The following is a 19,525-nucleotide window of genomic DNA, read 5'->3' as shown; positions in this document are numbered from 1 at the left end:
ATTGCCCTCAAGAAACCAGAGCTATTTACATGAGTATCATTGTGAACATGAGCATCCTCTCATTTTAAAATGTGCTTCTTAAATTTGTGATTTTTTAAGATGTTCAGAAATAATTTTAAACATTTAGGAGGGCAAAATGATAGGGAATGAAATTAGGTAAATGTACTTATAAAATTCAACTAAACAAGGCAAAAAGTAGCACAATTTCTGAGGACAGAAAAAAGAACTCACATTTACAAAGAAGAACTAACATTGAGAGCACTTGGATATGGTCTGTACACTGTGCTCAGTACTTTATATCCACTATCTTATTTAATCTTCACAACGTTCTTATAAAATTGGTACTGTTATTACTGTCTTCATTTTACAGATAAGGAAGCTGAGCTTAGGAAAATTAAATGTCTTGTCTAATATCATCTAACATGGACTAGCATAGACAAGAAATTAAAAAACAAAAACAAAGCAGTCTGTATCCTCCCACCTTAACCACTATGAAACAGTTCATCCAATCTGGCAGGAGGAAAGAGAGATAAGACAGTATTACATCAGAAGTAAGATTAGATTAAGAGAGAGTATAAAAATAAGACTAAAAGAGGAAAAACAAGCAATTTTAGAAAACATTAAGGATCTTATTTCCCTAGTATTTTTTAAAATCTGAGTTTACGATGCTTGTGAATGATTCTTTTTTTAACTCATGAGTGGAGGTTGTAACAACTCTGTGACCACAACATAGTTTTTCCTCTGAACAGAAAGTCCTACATCATTGAGTTACTCTCAGCGGAGGGTACTTTGGCTACAAGAACTAGTTACAAGAACTATCCAAGTCCCACTGGGTTACCATAACCCATCAAATGGTAATTCCAGGCATTTCTTGAAATTACTTGTTCTTTTTTGAGAGTTTCTTAGAACATGTAAAATACATGTGCTTTCTGAAGTTGGAAAAGTTGAGACAGAGAGGCCTTTGCATTTGGCTCTCATCTAGGAATCAAGACTTCTGTAGGGAAAAAGAGAAGAAAGAAGGAGGCAGTTAGTAAATGCAAAGTAGTTTATATGCTTTCTATAATAAAATCTCACTGGGTCTCCAGTGGAAATCCATCCTTCTTCATTCTCATATGAGGGGAATGTTGGCATCTGTATTTCTGCATGGTACAGTCCTCAGCTGTTTGTTTTCTTTTCTGGCTTGCGTATTTGTAGAAGTTACCTTCATTGTAGAATTAACAACTAATCTCACATTGAGAGGTATTTCTGAGATGTTTCTTGAATGGTTTTTCAACCGTGGCAATGTTCATAGGTGGCTGGAAGTATTAGGTATTATTCCACTACCACTGCTGGGATTGACTTTTGGAATCTATGGACTCTGGGTGCCTTCTATGACTCACCACAAAGTGAGATCTCTAGGGCCTATGCAAGTCTAGCACCTGAAAACTTGTAAGGGACTGGCTCTGTGTCTTCACATCTCATCATTGAGATTTAAGGTGAATGAATCAGACAGTCAGCTGGATATTTATAAAGTTCATCCTCTGTGCCAGGAAAAGGGGACAGACAGATCAATAAGACAGACACAGTTCTAGCATTTGGGACTCTGATCTAGTGTGAAAAACAAACCTGAAACAAATGACTTCAATTGCATTCACATTAATAGTCTATGTAATCCATATGTTAGCTGTTCCCATGCTTGAAGCAAAGACCAATGCTTCAATTCCTCTTATTCACCTTTAAGAAGTCATTTGCCCCAAAGTATATATTTTACTGAAACAGATAAGACAAATTTGATCTCACTGGAAACATTATTTCACTCCAAATCTCCTTACTTGATATATCTTCCCAAGTCTCTCATGGCCACACAGCCACAAGCCTCCTCTCTCTTTCAGCAGCTCTGCCTGACACAGAATCTCTAAACCTCTCTAGCTCCAGTCCTCCACTTCTAGATCTTTTCCTGAGTCTCTTAATCCCTTCTTTCCTTTCTTAGGTAGAGCAAATTAATTCAGTCTCAGCGGTTTCCACCTTGCCTATCTATAGTTTAAAACCAACTTAACAGGCTGAGCCTGGTGGCTTACGCCTGTAATCCCAGCAGTTGGGGAGGCCGAGGCTGGTGGTTTGCTTGAGTCCAGGAATTCGAGACCAGCCTGGGGAACATGGTGAAACTCCATCTCTACAAAATAATACAAAAATTAGCTGGGTACGATGGTGCATGCCTGTAGTCCCAGCTACTAGGGAGGCTGAGGTGGAAGGATCACTTGAGCCTCAGAGGCAGAGGCTACAGTGAGCTGAGATCATGCCACTGCACTCCAGCCTGGGTGACAGAGCGAGACCCTGTCTCAAAAATAAAATAAAATTAAACCTACTTAACAAATAAGATACCTAACAATTACCAGAAATTTCTGTCATCAAAAGACAGAGGAATATTTATATAATAATTTTTATTTTCCTCACTTATCTATATGCCTCCCGTCCTCATCCCACTTGCTGCAGTGTTTCCAGCTTTTTGTAGCATCCTCCCAGTTATTCTGGGAGTTCTAAATGGATATTTTGCATGTACTCATGAAGTGCCTTCAGTTACCAGATGATATCCTCCATCTTCTTCTGTTTTTGGTTTTGTCCCCTGTGATATTTCCATCTGTTGTGGATACCTTTGCTGCCTACATAGTTGAGTGAAGGCGTCTTGGCTCTGCTTCCAGGAGCTACAGCCAAGTGCCCTCCCTCCTTTTAGATAGAGCTGCCACTTCTATAGGCCTGATGATAGTCTTGATCCCTAAAAGTGCCTGAGCAGAGTCATAGAATATGGCACCCTTGGTGTGGTGAATCACATTGTGTTCAGAACACAAAGTAGGAGAATACTTTCCCACCCCTTTTTCCCCTATAAGTGGTTGTATAAATACCAGAGGACTATTTCCTTGAATCTCATTGCCTGGTGGTATTTTTGAGAAATAAATACTATTTTTTTCATATATTTTGATTTTATTGTAGAGCAGGAGTGATGATCAAGATATCTAACAGATGACATGGCATAGGACCAACCATTTAGAATATTTCTAAAGTATAATCCGATTAATCAGATTGGCTGTTGGTAAGCATATCTTACCATACTGGTGCATCCTGATTTAATATTATCCCTGTTTTGGAAGATCATAACATGAATCTGTGAAAGCCCTGGGTTTCAGAGGAAAGGGACCTCTGAAGGGGGAAGTCACTATGTTGTTCTTGTTCCCTAAATTCTAATAAATATTTTCTCAATACTGAAGTATTGTCATAAACAATATAGCTCAGTGGGAAATGAATGTGAGCCTCACAGTTAGATGGATTGAGGATCAAATTCCTGTTCTGCCTCCTAAGAGATCATAGATCCTGGGCGATTAATCTCTATGGCTCCACATTTCTCATCAGCAAAATGGGAATAATAATATATAATATTACATAATTATGGGGGTTCTGTAAACATTAGATGAGAAAATTATTTGTTAAGCGTTAAATAATACTATGAATTATCATTGTACTTTGCTCTTGTGTCTAACTCATTCTTTAGAATAAGTTTGGCTTTATCCTCAGTTCTTCATGCCTAGGGATTCTAGGCAAACTCACTCAACAAATGCAATGAATGTGGCCAGTCATGTAGTAACCAGATAGAGAGTCAGGAAGTTGCATCGAGTCATTAATCAGCTCATTCATTTATTTGCTTATTCTTTCATTCCTTCAGACAAAGTGCACAGTGAATGTTGAGGAATCAATGATGACAAAGAGAAGATCACTTTAGCAGCTCACAGCAAAAGGAAGAGACAGATAAAAAAAAGGCAACAATTAGCAAGCAACGTGAGCAGTGCAGTTTTGGAGACATGAGGAGAAGGTTATTGAAATTTAACACGGAGAGCATTTATTGGACCTGGAGAAATTAAGAAAGCTTTACCAAAGAATTATCAAAGACTGGTTCTTAGGATAGATTTAGGCACATTAAGTTCTGGTATAAATGGCTCTTGGTCCCTTTGGAAATTTCAGACTGAGTGGGACATTTACTAGGACTCTTTGTAAATATGAGATCAGAACCTTAAAGCCTATACTTCCTTATTCCAGAGCTCTAATAAAACACAAAGCTTTTGGGTTCAAGCTTTCGGAATTCAATTGAACAGAACTCAATTGAACAGAACTGTTTAGTTCTTTAGAAATATTTTACCCTTCATGGAGGTGTGGTAGATGAATTTTAATTGGCTTGTTCTTATTACTCGCTTATTATTATTATTATTATTATTATTATTATTATTTAGAAAGGGTCTCACTCTGTCATCCAGGCTGGAGTGCAGTGGCAATCATGGCTCACTGCAGCCTCAGCCCCCTGGGCTCAAGCGATTCTCCCACCTCAGCTTCCTGAGTAGCTGGGACCACAGGTCCTGGGCGTGCCACCACACCTGGCTAATTTTTATTTTATTTTATCTTGGGTAGAGACAGGGAGGGTCACCCTATGCTGCCCAGGCTGTACTCAAAATCCTAGTCTCCAACGATCCTCCCACTTTGGCCTCCCAAAGTGCTGGGATTACAGGCATGAGCCACTGAACCCAGCCCTACTCCCTAAATTTTAATGCATCCTGAATTCTGCCCCATTTCTGAATAATCAGCAACTCACAACAGTGTTGCTGTTGCTTAGATGCATGATCCCAAAGACATATTATCTTTAGTGTGTCAGGATCCTTAAATGTACCTACAGTCTCCTTAACTGGAGTTCCAAAAACACTGGAGTCAATTCTGCACATCCTTGTGTTTTCTAATTACTTAAAATTCATCTTCAGACATTTTTTTCAGAATGACACTAGTACTTCCAGTGTTATGGTTTAAGGTTGATTTTGTTTTTCTGCAAAAGAAATAAATCAGTCTCTACATTTTTCTCTGTCTCTTTGTCCCTCGACCCCTCCTTTTTTATTTGCATTTCAGGCTTCTCTTTCTTAGTTGTCTACTTTTCCCTCAGGAAATTGTGCATTCCTGCTTTTCATTTATTCTAATTGCGAAAATTCACATGGATAAGGACACAGAGACGTACACAGACACACACGTAGAGGAACAGATTTTTAACAGTCTCGGCTATTTAAAAACACAGGAGCACTTTAATAGAAACCTCACCACTCATCCGTTAGTCTTCTGCCAATTTTCTGCTGTATTTAGTTCTTCGCAAAACACTTGTAGGTGTCGGGTTTGGACTCTCTTCTTTCCATGGATAATTTTCAAATCAAGCATTATTGGAAAGTGTTCTTAGACAACCTGCATTTTGCCAGTGCACTTCATCTTTGTGGCTGTGCATAGGTTACCTGTCACTGTGTGTGTGCGTGTGCGCGTGCACGCGTGTGCTGGAAAAGGCCTGAATCACTTTGGAGAGATACTCTTTTTTTAACAGTGCTTTTTCTTCTAGGTACGTCACTTCTCCTGGTTTAGGACTGTAAATCAATGCAGCTGGAGCGCTTTTGAAATTGCTTTCATTCCTTGCAGAGATTTCCAAAAGCAGGCTGGCCTGGTGGTTTGAAACAGGCTCTGAGTCAGTTTGCCTGAGTTCACATACTGGCGCCATCACTGGCCAGCTCTGTGAATTACATCCTGTTAGCCTTTCTGTGACTCAATTTTCCCATTGATAAAATGGGGTTAAACATAATATCCGTCATCTTAGGTTTGTTGGAATGATTAAGTGAGATAGTGTGTAAGGAGTGCTTCGCCTGGAAAACAGTAAGGTCTTAATGCATGCCATTATTATTGTTGCACAGGAGTGATACCTGACTCAATGAGGAGACACGCAAAAGTTCAAGAGGCTGCAAAAGTGGTTCAAATATTTTATTGCTGTGTTTGGCATAACTTGCTTCCATATCTGTCCAATCAGAAATTTGTTATTTGGTGTGGAAAGGACTGATGAATCTCGGCAAGGTTTCTTTCCCCAAGTAAATCGCATTTGTTCTGGAATTTGTTTTGACCTCTCCTCTAACTTCTCCCTAAATGCCCATCTCTAACCACTACGGACCTTCACCCACTGCCCTGTTCTCCTTCCAAGACATGGGAGATGACAGCTGTGGCTTCTGTTTTCACACCATGACTGCAGTTGCCTAAAAGCCCTCCCAGTTCCTAACGAAAATCCCAACTCATAATTCAGGTTTTCTGCATCTAGTAAAGATCTCAAAGCCGTTCCCTAAATTCTACAATTATTGCCTGTTTATGTTTATGGGTCCCTTTGTTCAAATGTTTATACGCTGCCTTTGGGAAATCATCTTCTGATAATTTTTCTTTCTTCCTTCACAGAAGCACAGAGATGTCTCCTGTACAGCCCATTGCTGGCTGTTAGCACACCTGATATATGCTTGTTCTCACATAGTATGTCTGTGCAGCCACAGGAGGTTTTTATGTGGAACTTCCACACCAGTGTTAAAGACAGCCATAGCCACCAAAGAGATCCTTGTAAAATACAGGATTAGGATATACCACAGGAATTAATAATTCTCAAGCCACTGCTTTAAATTGTAGCCACATTGTTTTTGTAGGGAAGTTGCTCAATTTATATACACAGAACATGAAGGGTTGCATTCTGATCAGGACACCAGTTTCATTTAAGACCCCTATACCAAAAGGTACTTAGATAACCCTCTTTAATATGCACATACTATATTGCTTTGTGCAACATATTGCTTTGAGCAACAAATGATGCTAATTTTCTTGCTAATTTGATCCTCTCTGATTATTTTCTTCAACTCCTAAAAGTCTAAGTGAATACAATGAAAGAATACCATCTGTAAAAACTGTTTTTTAACATATTTTTCCTCAGAGTCAAGAATACAGGTTTTTTAAAGACATTTAATAATGATATGGGTTTATCATTCTCTATCAAAAATAATTTCATTGGACATTATGCCAATTTTCTTCTTAGGGTCCCTCGACTAAATAGTAACTTTAAAAACATACTGCTAGTTTGCTATATTTTAGTAGGTCAGCATGCACACCAAAAGTGTATTAAGGTGGACTGCTCTATTTATTGATTTGCCATGAATCTGCTAAAGGCTCAAGGCAATTGTCTGCGGAAAGGGGCGGGAGGGCCATACATGATCGAGGTCATGCGCATCTAGCCAATTTGTAAGACGATCCCGCCGCCCTAAGCCATCAGCAATCCTTAGTATAGGGGCACACTCATGCATTCCTGTCAAGTCATCTTGTGAAAGGCTGCCTGCTTCCAGCTTGGCTTGGATGTGCAACCTTAATAAAACTCACTGAGGTCTGGGAGAAAATAGCAGATCTGCAGCAGATAGGGTAGAGGAAAGGGTCTAGAATATGTACACGCAGCTGACTCAGGCAGGCTCCATGCTGAACGGTCACACAGAGAGGAAACAATAAATCTCAGCTACTATGCAATAAATATCTCAAGTTTTAACGAAGAAAAACATCATTGCAGTGAAATAAAAAATTTTAAAATTTTAGAACAAAGCTAACAAATGGCTAGTTTTCTATGATTCTTCTTCAAACGCTTTCTTTGAGGGGGAAAGAGTCAAACAAACAAGCAGTTTTACCTGAAATAAAGAACTAGTTTTAGAGGTCAGAAGAAAGGAGCAAGTTTTGCGAGAGGCACGGAAGGAGAGTGCTGGCAGTACAATGACAGTTTTCCTTTCCTTTGCTTTCCTCGCTGCCATTCTGACTCACATAGGGTGCAGCAATCAGCGCCGAAGTCCAGAAAACAGTGGGAGAAGATATAACCGGATTCAACATGGGCAATGTGCCTACACTTTCATTCTTCCAGAACACGATGGGAACTGTCGTGAGAGTACGACAGACCAGTACAACACAAACGCTCTGCAGAGAGATGCTCCACACGTGGAACCGGATTTCTCTTCCCAGAAACTTCAACATCTGGAACATGTGATGGAAAATTATACTCAGTGGCTGCAAAAAGTAAGTGATTGCTTTCAGTTTCTAATAGCACGGAGCTTTTTCCGTTCTTGCACTGCAGCTAACTTAAAGTTCCTTAGGGGAGCATTTGTGTATTTACCTTTTGCTCCAGGGGGGCAGTGTTTGCAATTGCAAGACGGCTGTCTGGGTTTGGCTTCCTGGGTAAGCCAAGGTTTGGGGGCTTGCGCAAACCTATGAATGTGTGGGGGCACCCCGTTTGTGTGTCTAGCCCTGGTAAATTTTATGACATTTTTGGTTTCTCTTTTCTAAAGTTCAGCATTAAGGGTCTCTCTGTCAAAACACTACCTTAAGAAAGAAAGTATGTACCTCTTAAGCAAGTTGGTGAAAAATAAATCATAATGACAATACTAATTAATAAGATCAAATCGATTTTGCACCAGAAAATTTTGTGCCGCTGGGGTGGCAAATCATCACAAAGTATTTGTTTTTTTAACCTTTATAAAAATTAACATGAAGTGAGAGTAAATATAAAATATGATATTTGGTTGGAGAAATTGTATATTTATGTAAAGGGAACTGTTAATTTCAGCAAGTGGTAGAATAGTAGACTGATTTCTGTTAAATATTTTTTTCTTCTGTCCTTGAGAAAAAAAAATTAAAAAGATACATTGTGATGTTAACTGTCGGAAAGGGGTTGCTCGCTCACGATGAGGGCATGCTGGCTGTTGAGGAAGACATGCACCTGCAGATATGGGCTGAACGCAGCATGTAGTCTACTATATTCCTGAAATACCTCCCTTCTCAGGGCATTGTAGTTAGAGACAGTACCTGGCGAGTTTAAGTATCCATGTTGTTTGATGAATGTTAATGTTGAGTATGAATGTAATCTCAATTTATAGAAATCAAATCGAATAGTTTATCCAGTTATTTATCTACAAACCATTTAAGTTTTTGTTGAAGATAAGCCTATTAAATTATGAACACACTTCTGCAATTCATTCTGTCTTTGCACTCTGTTTAATAATAGGCAGCCGAGAATAAGTATATTCAACTGACTATGCCACTAGAAGGGAGGCAATGTCTCAATTTGTGAAAAGCTGCTCTCCCTTGTTAATGGATTCACTTGGTACATGTAGATAGGTATGCAATCAGGCTTCTTTAAGTTAGTCTGTTAACCGGGCAATCCCTTTAAAAAGATAAAAGATAGGGAAAGGACAAATGCTCTATTTTGTTCCTGTGTGGTCACGCTCACTTAGGTCACTGCCTGCTGAATCATGCCAAGTAATACTTATTCTACTTTTGTCCACTAGGGACTGAACTAAGATCACTGTTATTTTATTTGACACATTAACTGGAACTTAGTAGTTCTACAGTTTCCAAAGCTGATATTGTAATCTTTCTATTACAGACTATAGGACTGTAATAGGCAATCAGTAGGTAGGCAGAAGAATAAAAAGCAAACAGAACTCTCAGTTTTTTTACAATTGTAGCTGAAATTTTAGGCACTACTTTCAGTAGTAGTTTATAATAGGATGTTTGTATTTTTCTTTGGTAAAATTTATTTCCATTGTAAACAAATGATTTTGGTTGAACAGCTTGTTATTATTCTTCAGTACACCATCCGTATAGTTTTTAGTGAGAATTCAATCATTATATATTAGTCTGGATTCTTTGAGGGAACGGGAAGGAAAATTTAGTCCCAAGTTATCCTGAATGATCTATTCTACCAAAAACGTAATGTTTTGTTTGCTTAAAGCGTATAATCAAAATAGTGATTCAAACATAGTAATGCATATTTCTTGTTGCTATGCAATTATTCAGCAGTGACAGGGTAAACACATAATTCTGCTGGGCTTAAATCATGCACGTGTTTCATATGTTAATTTATTTTGCAAAATAAATTTGATTCTTGTTTGCATTGTTCTTGGTCAATGATTATGGGATAACTTTCAGATTATAGCCAAGAATAACTATTAAAATGTTCTTTGGTTACATTGACCCTTTCAAGTGTAAAAATCAAGCTGAATATATGCTGAAAACGTCCCTATTGGTATGAGTCAGAGCAATGTGGCTTGACTATTGTCAGTTTAAATTTGCATATCTTTTGTCATTGTCAATGTGATTGGTTGGAGGATCCAGAAACCAAAAAATGCATTCAGCAAAGAACTTGCTAAAGGCTTTCATAAGTTTCCCTTAATTAGGAGTTTTCTTCACTCCAAGTTCTAAACTTCATGTGATATTTTTATTCTGATAATTGAAATGGAAATCTTTTTACTGTAACCATTTGGTATGCTCAGTACTGCAATTTGTGTTACTTCTATTTTGATTCCAAGTAGTTGCCATAGGAAGAAGCAACACCCTGCAGAAACTGAGGCTATCAGTGTATGTAGGTGAAATTAATTTATCCATTTATTTGGCAAAATAATTAATCAAAGCACAGTGATTATTATGCAGCTCATGGCATCGCTATCAGGAAAGGTTTTGAGGCAGAATAGATGTGTTATCAACGCTAAATGAAGCTATATGATAATTATGTTAATCCATCCCCTTCCATGAAGGGAAACCTCCTTCCTCAACTTTTCTGGTCTTACAACTGAACAGGGTGAGAAGCAAGGCATGCAAGGGGGCAAATGATTTGTGGGTCACCATAAATACTGGAACTGTTATGGCACTGCTTTCTTGATGTGATGGATTTAATTCAAAGAAATCAACTTTCCATAATCACTTGTCCATTAAAATGAGGTAGGTTGATAGCATTATTGTGACATCTCAGACCAGGAAGAGTGGTGTGAATAATATACCTAACATCATAGTTTTATTTTGTGAAACACCTGGGTGTGTTTCTGGTTTGATCTCTTCTGTAATACAGCTCTTTTTGGAATTATTAGCAAGTCATAGTAAATACCTGAGAGTGACCAGCTCTTAGATAAGTAATGATAAATACAACTGGCCTCTGTGTCTTTGTCACTTTCTTATGATCTCTCCCTACCTCTCTATGACAGTGAAACATTTAGCCCACATCCTGTACTTTGTGAACTATTGTTTTCTGTCTCCCACATCTCAAAAAGTTCACAAAGATGTACATTTAAAATATTTAGATTTAAATATGTATAATGTTCTAAGATTTGGGGAATCCTTAGAAGATCTGTTTTGCTTTTGCCAAATGATGTCTTTTTTTGTTAAAAGTTTAAATAAATTGAGTCAATAATGCCTTGTAACAGAAAACAATAGTCTATTTGCTATAAATATTTTACACTAGCTAAAATTGATGACTATTAATGGAAAATATAGTTATGAATTGCCATCCAGAATATTTTAAGAAATACAAAGATTTTACTGGACTATTTAGCTGTTTTTCTATTGACAATATTTTTTGGTTAAGGATGTCCCCTATTTGCATATTGTATTCTTTTCTTCAGAGTTAAGATTTGAAATGCTATTACCCAAAACACATTGATGATGGCGATTTTTTTAAACCCATATGTTACATATATATTAATCCCTATTAATATCCATTAGAATGTGACCTCCATGAGGCCAGTGACCTTGTGTGTTTGTCCAATGTCATAACCTCAGTACCCGGAAGAGTATATAACATATTTATAACAGATATACAATAAATATGTGTTAAATGAAAAAATGAATGCATTATCTATTGCATTCTGCACTTTACTGTCTACTGTCAGTATTTTATTCGAGGTATACACCTTACCTCTTCAATAGATTGTAAGTTGTCCTATAGGCAAGGACTATAACCTACGGTTATTTTTGTCCTAATACTAGTTAAAACAATATTGGGTCCAGAGTAGGTGGTTATTAATTATTCAAATTATATTTAACCAGTAATCTAGAATCTCAAAAACTTCTCTAGTCACTCCAATTCATCTTGTTAATTATTCTTTAAGGGTCAGCTCTGTTGCCAGTTTCTCCAGGAAATCTACCCACACTCCACTTACCCTCCCAGGCTGAGTTCTCAAATGTCATCACAGTACATTGACTGTATCATGTTAACGCTGTAGTTCAAAGTTGTTGTGGTGGTTGTTTTAATTGTTTGTTTCTAGGCTTGTTTTCCCACCTAGACTGTGAGTTCCTCAAGTGTAGTAAATGTCGCTTATCCATTTTTATACCTCTGAACATGTTCATTAAGGGTCTGGATTAATTTTTTGTTATTGTAATAATCAGTTTTTAAGAAATCAAGTGCTCAAGTGTATAGTGGTAACTATAAAATAGAGAAAATTAAGGGACCTTGTAACTACTTTAAGATGCTAAAGTTTGCTTAAATGTTAGCACTAGGCTACTTGAGGGTCAGCTAGATATTCCTTTGTACAATAATGTTTTGTACTTCTATAAGCACAAGAACTTAGTATTTCTTGTTCAGTACAGTAGGGAGCCATTTACTGCATACATCTGTATAATATGTATATATCTGTATACTATGTGCACATGAGAACTTAATTATAATAATATGCATCTGTATAATATGTGCACATGAGAACTTAATTATAATAATATACATCTGTATAATATGTGCACATGAGAACTTAATTCTCACCAGTATATTATTGTTTTGGTGGCCGGTGGTGGCTGTGCAACAGTCAGAGAGAATGCTCTTATGTTTTATTTTCACATTTGTGGGAACTTCCTAAATGTGTGAAATGGGTAGACATTGGCCGGGCATGGTGGCTCACACCTGTAATCCCAGCACTTTGGGAGGCCAAGGCGGGCAGATCACCTGAGGTGAAGAGTTCGAGACCAGCCTGGCCAACATGGCGAAACCCTGTCTCTACTAAAAATACAAAAACTTAGCTGGGCCTGGTGGTGTGTGCCTGTAATCCCAGCTACTAGGGAGGCTGAGGAAGGAGAATGGCTTGAACCCAGGAGGCGGAGGTTGCAGTGAGCCGATATCGCACCACTGCACTCCAGCCTGAATGACAGAGCGGGACTCCATCTCAAAAAAAATAAAGTAGATATTTAGTAAGTATGATTTTAATAATTTGTCACTAAATGTGAAAATAAGATACATGCACAATTTATGCCTAGAGATTGGGAAAAGTAGCAGTTGCTGAGAAAGATTAATAGAAATAATGATCTTTTAAATCGAGTTGTAGAAATGTCCCCATCAACTTCATTTGAAGAATAGACCTCTGATTTTCAAGCCAAGTAAGAGCCCTTCAGAATCTGTATTAACTTTTCAACAAATAGTTAGGTATTATTGGTTGCTTGTTACATTTTAGAATCAAAAGATCCAAAAAAAACCCTTTCAGCCCCAGAAGTTAGGCAGTTAGTGTTATAATAGCCTTTTGGTAAACTGTCTCCATTGAGAGATCTCAGGTTTTAGGGCTATGACAAGTAGGTCCTTTTCTATGAGTTTCTATGGGCAATTACAGTTCTTCCTTACCCCTGACTGTACCATTTCACATTGAGCTTTCTTTTAATAGCACTCCTCTCATATAAAGGTATTGGCTTAATGTAATTTAAATGAATAAGAATGTCATTTCCCCCCTTAAAATCCTCCTACAACTTCTCATTACATAGGAATAAAATCTGAATTCTTACCAGGAGGTCTTATATGATCTGCCCCACACCTCTCACTGGCCCCATCATTTACTACCTTCAAACGACATTCCAGACACTCAAGTGACATTGGCCTTCTTGTTATTTCTCCAACAGACAGGCTCATTCCTGCCTCAGGGACTTTACAAGCTGTTTACTCAGCTCAGAAAATTCTTCCCCCTGATCTTTGCATGGTTGGCTACTTCTCTTCATTCAGGTCTTCACTCAGCAGTCTTCTCAGAAAATCTCTGAGCACCATTACCTACCACCTTCCCCACTTTACTAAGAGCCTTTCTACCTTATTATACTGTTTTATTTCTTCATGGTACTTGCTACTGCATAATGCTGTGTAACTTATTGTTTGTCAGATTATTTATTCTGTCTCCACCTACTAAGAATGCAAACTCCATTAGAGCAGCATCCTTGTCTATCTCGTTGATGCAGTATACCTTCTACCTAGAAGAGTGGATGACACATGGTAGAACCTCAATAAATATTTGCAGAATGAGTGACTCTCTATTTTCATAGACACTATGCTGTATGAGGTACATCCTGAACCTGTCTTGTTCACTAGTTTTTATTTATTCTTCTTTTTTTTTATCATTTCTGGTAGCAGATGGACTTTTCTAGCACAATGCTTACAGCATAGTTGGCTCTATTTATTATTTTTTAATAAATAGGGAAATAAATGAAGTCCATGAGCAGATTTGGACTATAATCAAATTGATGGATGAAATTTGATGCAACTATATTTTACATATTACCTTTTTAACTACATAATGGCAGAAATTTTATTAATATTCCAAGTTTCCATCCTATCAAGGGTCAACAAGCGATGGCCCTTGGGCCAAATCTTTCCTGCCACCTCTGTTTGTAAATAAAGCTTTATTAAGAACAACCACATTCCTTCCTTTATATGTTGTCTGTGCATTTGTAAATAAAGTTTTATTGGAAGAGGGCCACACTCATTCATTTATGTGTTGTCTATGGCTGCTTTCCTACTATAAAAGCAGAATTGAGGAGTTGCAACAGAGCCTAAAATACTTAATATCCAGCCCTTTTGAGAAAAAGTTAGCTGACCCCTGCCCTATATTGCAAGAGGAATTAGTATTAGTATTGAGACCATTGCAAGGTAGATTGTAAGGTTTGTTGTGTGGGAAAAAGATCGCCCTCCAGGAGGCCCAGTAATCTTCAGGTTCATGCGAGTTGGCAGAGAGCCTGACTAAGCCATTTCTTGGCTGGGTGTCTGGACATGCTGTGAGGTGACATTTTAGAGGCACACAAGCAAGGGAATTTCATGTCTTTTCTTTCTCCTGCCCATCATCACAAGAACAGGGAAATATTCCTAAAGCAGATACATATCAGAAAAGAAAAAAAAAGCACCTGAATAACAATACAGACCAGGAGACTGTGGATAAACAAGTCTAGGCTACAGGATCTTCTGTGCTATGTGCCTGTTTCATCCTGTTGGTTGTGGCATTAGCAAGAATGCTGACAAAACACTAGAGCCATTCTATTTTCTTAGAAATGGGGCTTCAGCTCAGCCTCTTATTAGAAACCTTTCCCCCCTGTCATTTGTTTTAAGTATAAACATTAGAAGTGCTCTCACTTGTGCAGATGATGAGAGGGGAGGAGCGATAAGTGGGTAGCTCAGCTACAAAACACAGAGTTTTATCAGCCCCTGTGCTATAATTTGCTAATTAAGGAGGTTTTGTTTTCATTCTGCCACAGCCTTGTCTCTGTGTGGAAACATTAGCAGCCTTTTCCTGGGCCTTGTGTTCTTTTCTTTTCTTTTTTTTTTTTTTTAATACCGCAAGCTATATTGTGTCATTTGCTTAGATGCACAACCCTAATTACATTCTGAGTCATCCTCGACTTTTGTCCCAATACAAGATTATCTTTGGCGGTGGAGTTGGGAAATTCCAAACCCCCTTTGGTTTTGGCCCCATGGTCTGAGGGAGGGAGGGCATCTCCATGTTTAAATCTTCTTACAATGTGTACAAAAGATGTGCCCCCTCTCTTATCAAAGAGGTTTTTAAAGAATGACGCCCTCCATGGATTATCTTCTTTTTACATTTGGAGGCTATTTCCATGTAGGATCTATACCTGAATACTCTTATCTAATTCGAAATAATTAGAAGTGAGACAGCTTTAGATTCATTTGGTCTTAGTTGTCTGCTCAAATAATCTGAATTTTTTCCTTCAGGCAAATGAAAAGGTGATTTTGAACAGAGAAAGTAGCTAATAATTTCATCCAGAATGCATTTAGGCCTATGAAGATCTTTTCTTTTGTCAGTAAGTACTGAAAAATATAGAGTAAGATAACTGTTGTTACTTGTTTATACTATACTACATGACTGTGCAGGTTACTTATTAGAGGTCTATCTAGGAATGTGTTTCCTAAGTTTGTGTTGAACTCTTGAAAAAACATGCAAATTAGCACAGGCATTGAGATGTGTCTGAAGTAAATCAGCAGCTGAAATATGAATAAAATGCAAGTGAAAAAAATCTGAATATCTTAAATCACTAGTAATATGTACCTATAAGCGACCAAACTCACTGGCATCAGATAGGTAAACTTACTATAAATTTCAACGAAATGGCTTATGATAATTTTGAAGGATGGCATATTGTAAAGTTTAGTGACGTGTGTAGCTCTATTCATTAGGAAGGAGTATGCTTTATTGGTAGTCTCCACTTTGTTTCTGAAGGTTAAATAAGTTAAATTACAATGCTTGACCCTTCAAGATTATTGGAGACTTTCCATTCCCAGAGAACCAATAAATATTTTAAAATCCCAAATTATAGTTCTTCTCTAAACCCTTAAAGATGAAAGATAGCCCCAGGATTTCATAAAACATTTTAACAGTGTTCTTGTCTTCACTCTTGATATAGAGCTGACTAGATTAAAGTTCAGTAGGTTTTTATTGTAGCTCAAGGTTTGCCCCATCCAGCAGGTCTTGACATCCACCTTATTTTAATTGCACAGATATAAGGGGTGAGAATTGTAACCTTATTACCAGTATTATCAGTCTTCTTATTATTTTCTAATTCTACTCAGTTTTTAAATAATAAGAACAAAGGTGTAAGGTGATAGTTGTTCTAATGCTTGTAGAATAAATGAATGGGTTTATTGAATAAGTTGAATATTTAATAACTTAAAATGTCAATAATAAAGACAATATTTTTGAATCAATGAACTGATGAATTTTAAATAATTCTTGGCAATTGAACCTGATTTTCAAATGAATTATTCTGCAGAAGTTTAATATCTAGAAACAAATGGAGAGGTTACAGAAGAAGTGGAGTGAGGCCTCCTTCTAAACCCTCTTCCCTTGGCCCGCCAAGAGCATTCCTCAGGGCATCCCATATGTCCAAAGGAACATAGTTTCAAAATAGCTGCAAGAAAACTTTCAAATAATCAAATATTAGTTAGGTAAAGCTGCCCCAACCTAGCTACTGGTGGGCACAAAGAAACATTACATTCGATAGTTTGAATTTGTTGCCAAGCTGTTGTAAGAACATCCAAATCTGCCTTACAGAAAGCAGTTTAAGGGTACCAATTGTAAATTTCAAAAACAAATGCAGATTGTTTTAGACTCTTGAAATACTGAGGCCCACCCATATTTCACATGACACGAATTTGATAAGATAATAGAGTACTCTTGGTTAATTAGCGGCAAATTCTATAATTTATCTAATCCCTTAATTATACAATTGTATGATAGTGTACACTTATCTACTTTTACCTTAAGAATGTAGTGTTTGATGATTGCCTCATATTGTAAAGGATACTATTCACTTCAAGCAGAATTCATTGTCAAGAATAGTGAAAGAAAATCTGAATTTCAAGGAGGAATTTTGATATTTTCAAAATTCTTTGATGATTTGTTAGATCTACTTAGCTAACCTTGTTTTTTTACTTCTAATACATGGCACTTACCAAGAATAGAAATCTCAAGAACTGCTATTTTCTTGTACACATGTGCCAGTATTTTTGTGTTTTTTAAGACACTTGTCCATGTTGTAAAGATTAATTTAGTTTAAACTATATAAAATAATCCATGAGTCCATTTTCCCAAATACACCTAAGCTGTGCTATATCATAATGTGCTGAAAGAGGACAATCAAGTGAGGCAGCCCCATCAATTTCTTTAGCTCTCTGGAGCTTTTTCTTTCTTTTTTTTTTTTTTTTTTAGCAGATGAATGACGCACGGCCGCTTAATATACTGATGGTGTGAAGGCTCCAATGTTAGGCCTTATATGAATTTATTATTAACTTTCTTATTGTTTTAGAAATGAAAGTTCTAATATTTTTTCTGGCTTCCAAATGGTTTGCTTTTTTCAACCCCCACTTTGCTCATTCTGCACGTTAGAGACTTCTGAGATTAAAAGCAGGAAAGCAGAGGTGGCAAGGCAGCCCTCAGACCAGGCAAGACAAAAAGATTCAAAGGGACCTCCCGGCCTGTCTCTCCTTTTTATTTCTCTTGTCTCCTCCATTATTGTTTTTAATAAAGTCTCCTGTGATCCTCCCCATGCTGGCCATGGAGTGGGAGTGCTGCAAAGAGGACAGACGACAGGGAAGGTGAATGAACAGAGAGAACAGTGACTGACCCTTTATTGGGATATGGGGGAGGGGTGACACAGTGAGGGACGGGGAACTATAGCAGCGTCAGGAGGACTGCTCCATGAGGGATGGCATGAGTTCTGTCATGCGCTTTTAGGATACAGGCAGGAGTCATAGAGCTTAGCACGTGCAATTAACAAAGGGCAGGAAACCAGTTAGCCAGTTACCTAATCAAATATGCACTTCAGTCAAGGTGATCTGCAAGGTACTAGGAAGATGTAAGAAATTCACTAAAACCCCTGTTGTTGAGAAGCCTAAACCCACTGAAACAGACTTAAAAGGAAGGACATTGTTTATGTCCACTATTTGCTATGGCAAGTTTAACGATAGTACAGCCCAGTGATGAAGTGTGTCATGCCTAGAGTCAAACTGCCTGGATTTGAATGCTGATAGCACCACTGACTTGCTGTGTAACCTTGGGCAAGCTTCTTCACTGCTCTGTGCTGCAATTTCATTATGGGTGAAATTGAGGTGATAATAGTATCTATGCCATAGAGTTATTAAGTGCAAGCATAATACATAAATTACTTTGCATAAGTTCTGTCACCTAGTAGGTGTTAAGTAAATACTACTTATTACTAGGGGAAGTTCTGGGTACAGTGTTAGTTAAATATTGAGCACTTTTTCAAAAGTATTGAGACCATTGGAAAAACTTTACATGTGTTAATTCATTGAATACCTCAAAAGCCAATGTGAGGTAGATAGTGTTATAATTGCCTCACGTGGCAAATGAGGAAACTGAGGCAGGTACAGAGAGTGGAAGTAACTTGCCCAGGATTACGCAGTAGTTAAATTTATGGGCCAGCACTCAATCCCAGGCAGTCTGGCTCTATGACCTATGCTCTTAACCAAATATGAGATTAGCTGCAGCAACATTTGCCATGTCTCCTCTTGTCAATCCTCAAACCTTAAGTCTATTTCTAAAAAATTTTTCTGTGGTTGTCTTTGTGTCTAAACCCTTAATTCTTTCATACTAAATGTGTTGCCCCTTTCTCAAGTTCTGTTTCACACAGCCATTTGTCCCCATCCGCACTCTAAAGCTCCATGGTTAAATTGACGGTGGCACTGTAGGCTCTGTTGCTGATTGAAGCACAATAGCTGGTTCTCTCAGCCCTCCCACAGACCTGTTAACAGACCGCAGAATCCCACGTCTGCAGTCCCTACTGTGTAACTCCTTAGAAGCACCATCTCTTGAAGTTATAGAGCTTAATTGAGTCTGACTATTTATCTAAAAACTTCTAAAACACAAAGAAAGGCTTACAATTGCTTTACATGGGGCGAAGCCGCCTATTCTAAATATCTTCCATTCAATGTAATGACCTCCCTCTTGGATTTATCTGTAGGCAATCCTGCTTGGAAAAGTGAAAGCACATTCTGGAACTTAAAATATTATTTGCCTGCACTTCCTTTTGTGGGTCATTTGGAGAGTTGTAAAAATGAGAAGAAAAACCTTGTCTCCTTAGGCAATGACCTCTTATCTCACTTCCTATT

General features: G+C 37.7%; 1 protein-coding gene across 2 annotated transcripts in view; it reads left to right on the top strand.

Annotated features, from left to right (window-relative positions):
- The first annotated feature begins 7,222 nt into the window (after positions 1-7,222).
- The window catches only part of ANGPT1 (angiopoietin 1), a 247,508-nt gene continuing 235,205 nt past the window's right edge, over positions 7,223-19,525 (top strand). Inside the window, exon 1 of one of the 2 annotated variants that reach the window (XM_519904.9) lies at positions 7,223-7,896. In XM_519904.9, coding sequence (XP_519904.3) covers positions 7,600-7,896 — 297 coding nt within the window. In that variant the 5' untranslated portion in view covers positions 7,223-7,599. The remainder of the gene's footprint in view (positions 7,897-19,525) is intronic. The other variant, XM_016959775.3, reaches the window with a different exon arrangement.

This window comes from Pan troglodytes, chromosome 7 (assembly GCF_028858775.2).
Source record: "Pan troglodytes isolate AG18354 chromosome 7, NHGRI_mPanTro3-v2.0_pri, whole genome shotgun sequence".
Lineage (NCBI taxonomy): Eukaryota > Metazoa > Chordata > Mammalia > Primates > Hominidae > Pan > Pan troglodytes.
The sequence above is the reverse complement of the archived record's forward strand: the minus strand, read 5'-3'. Positions and strand labels throughout refer to the sequence as shown.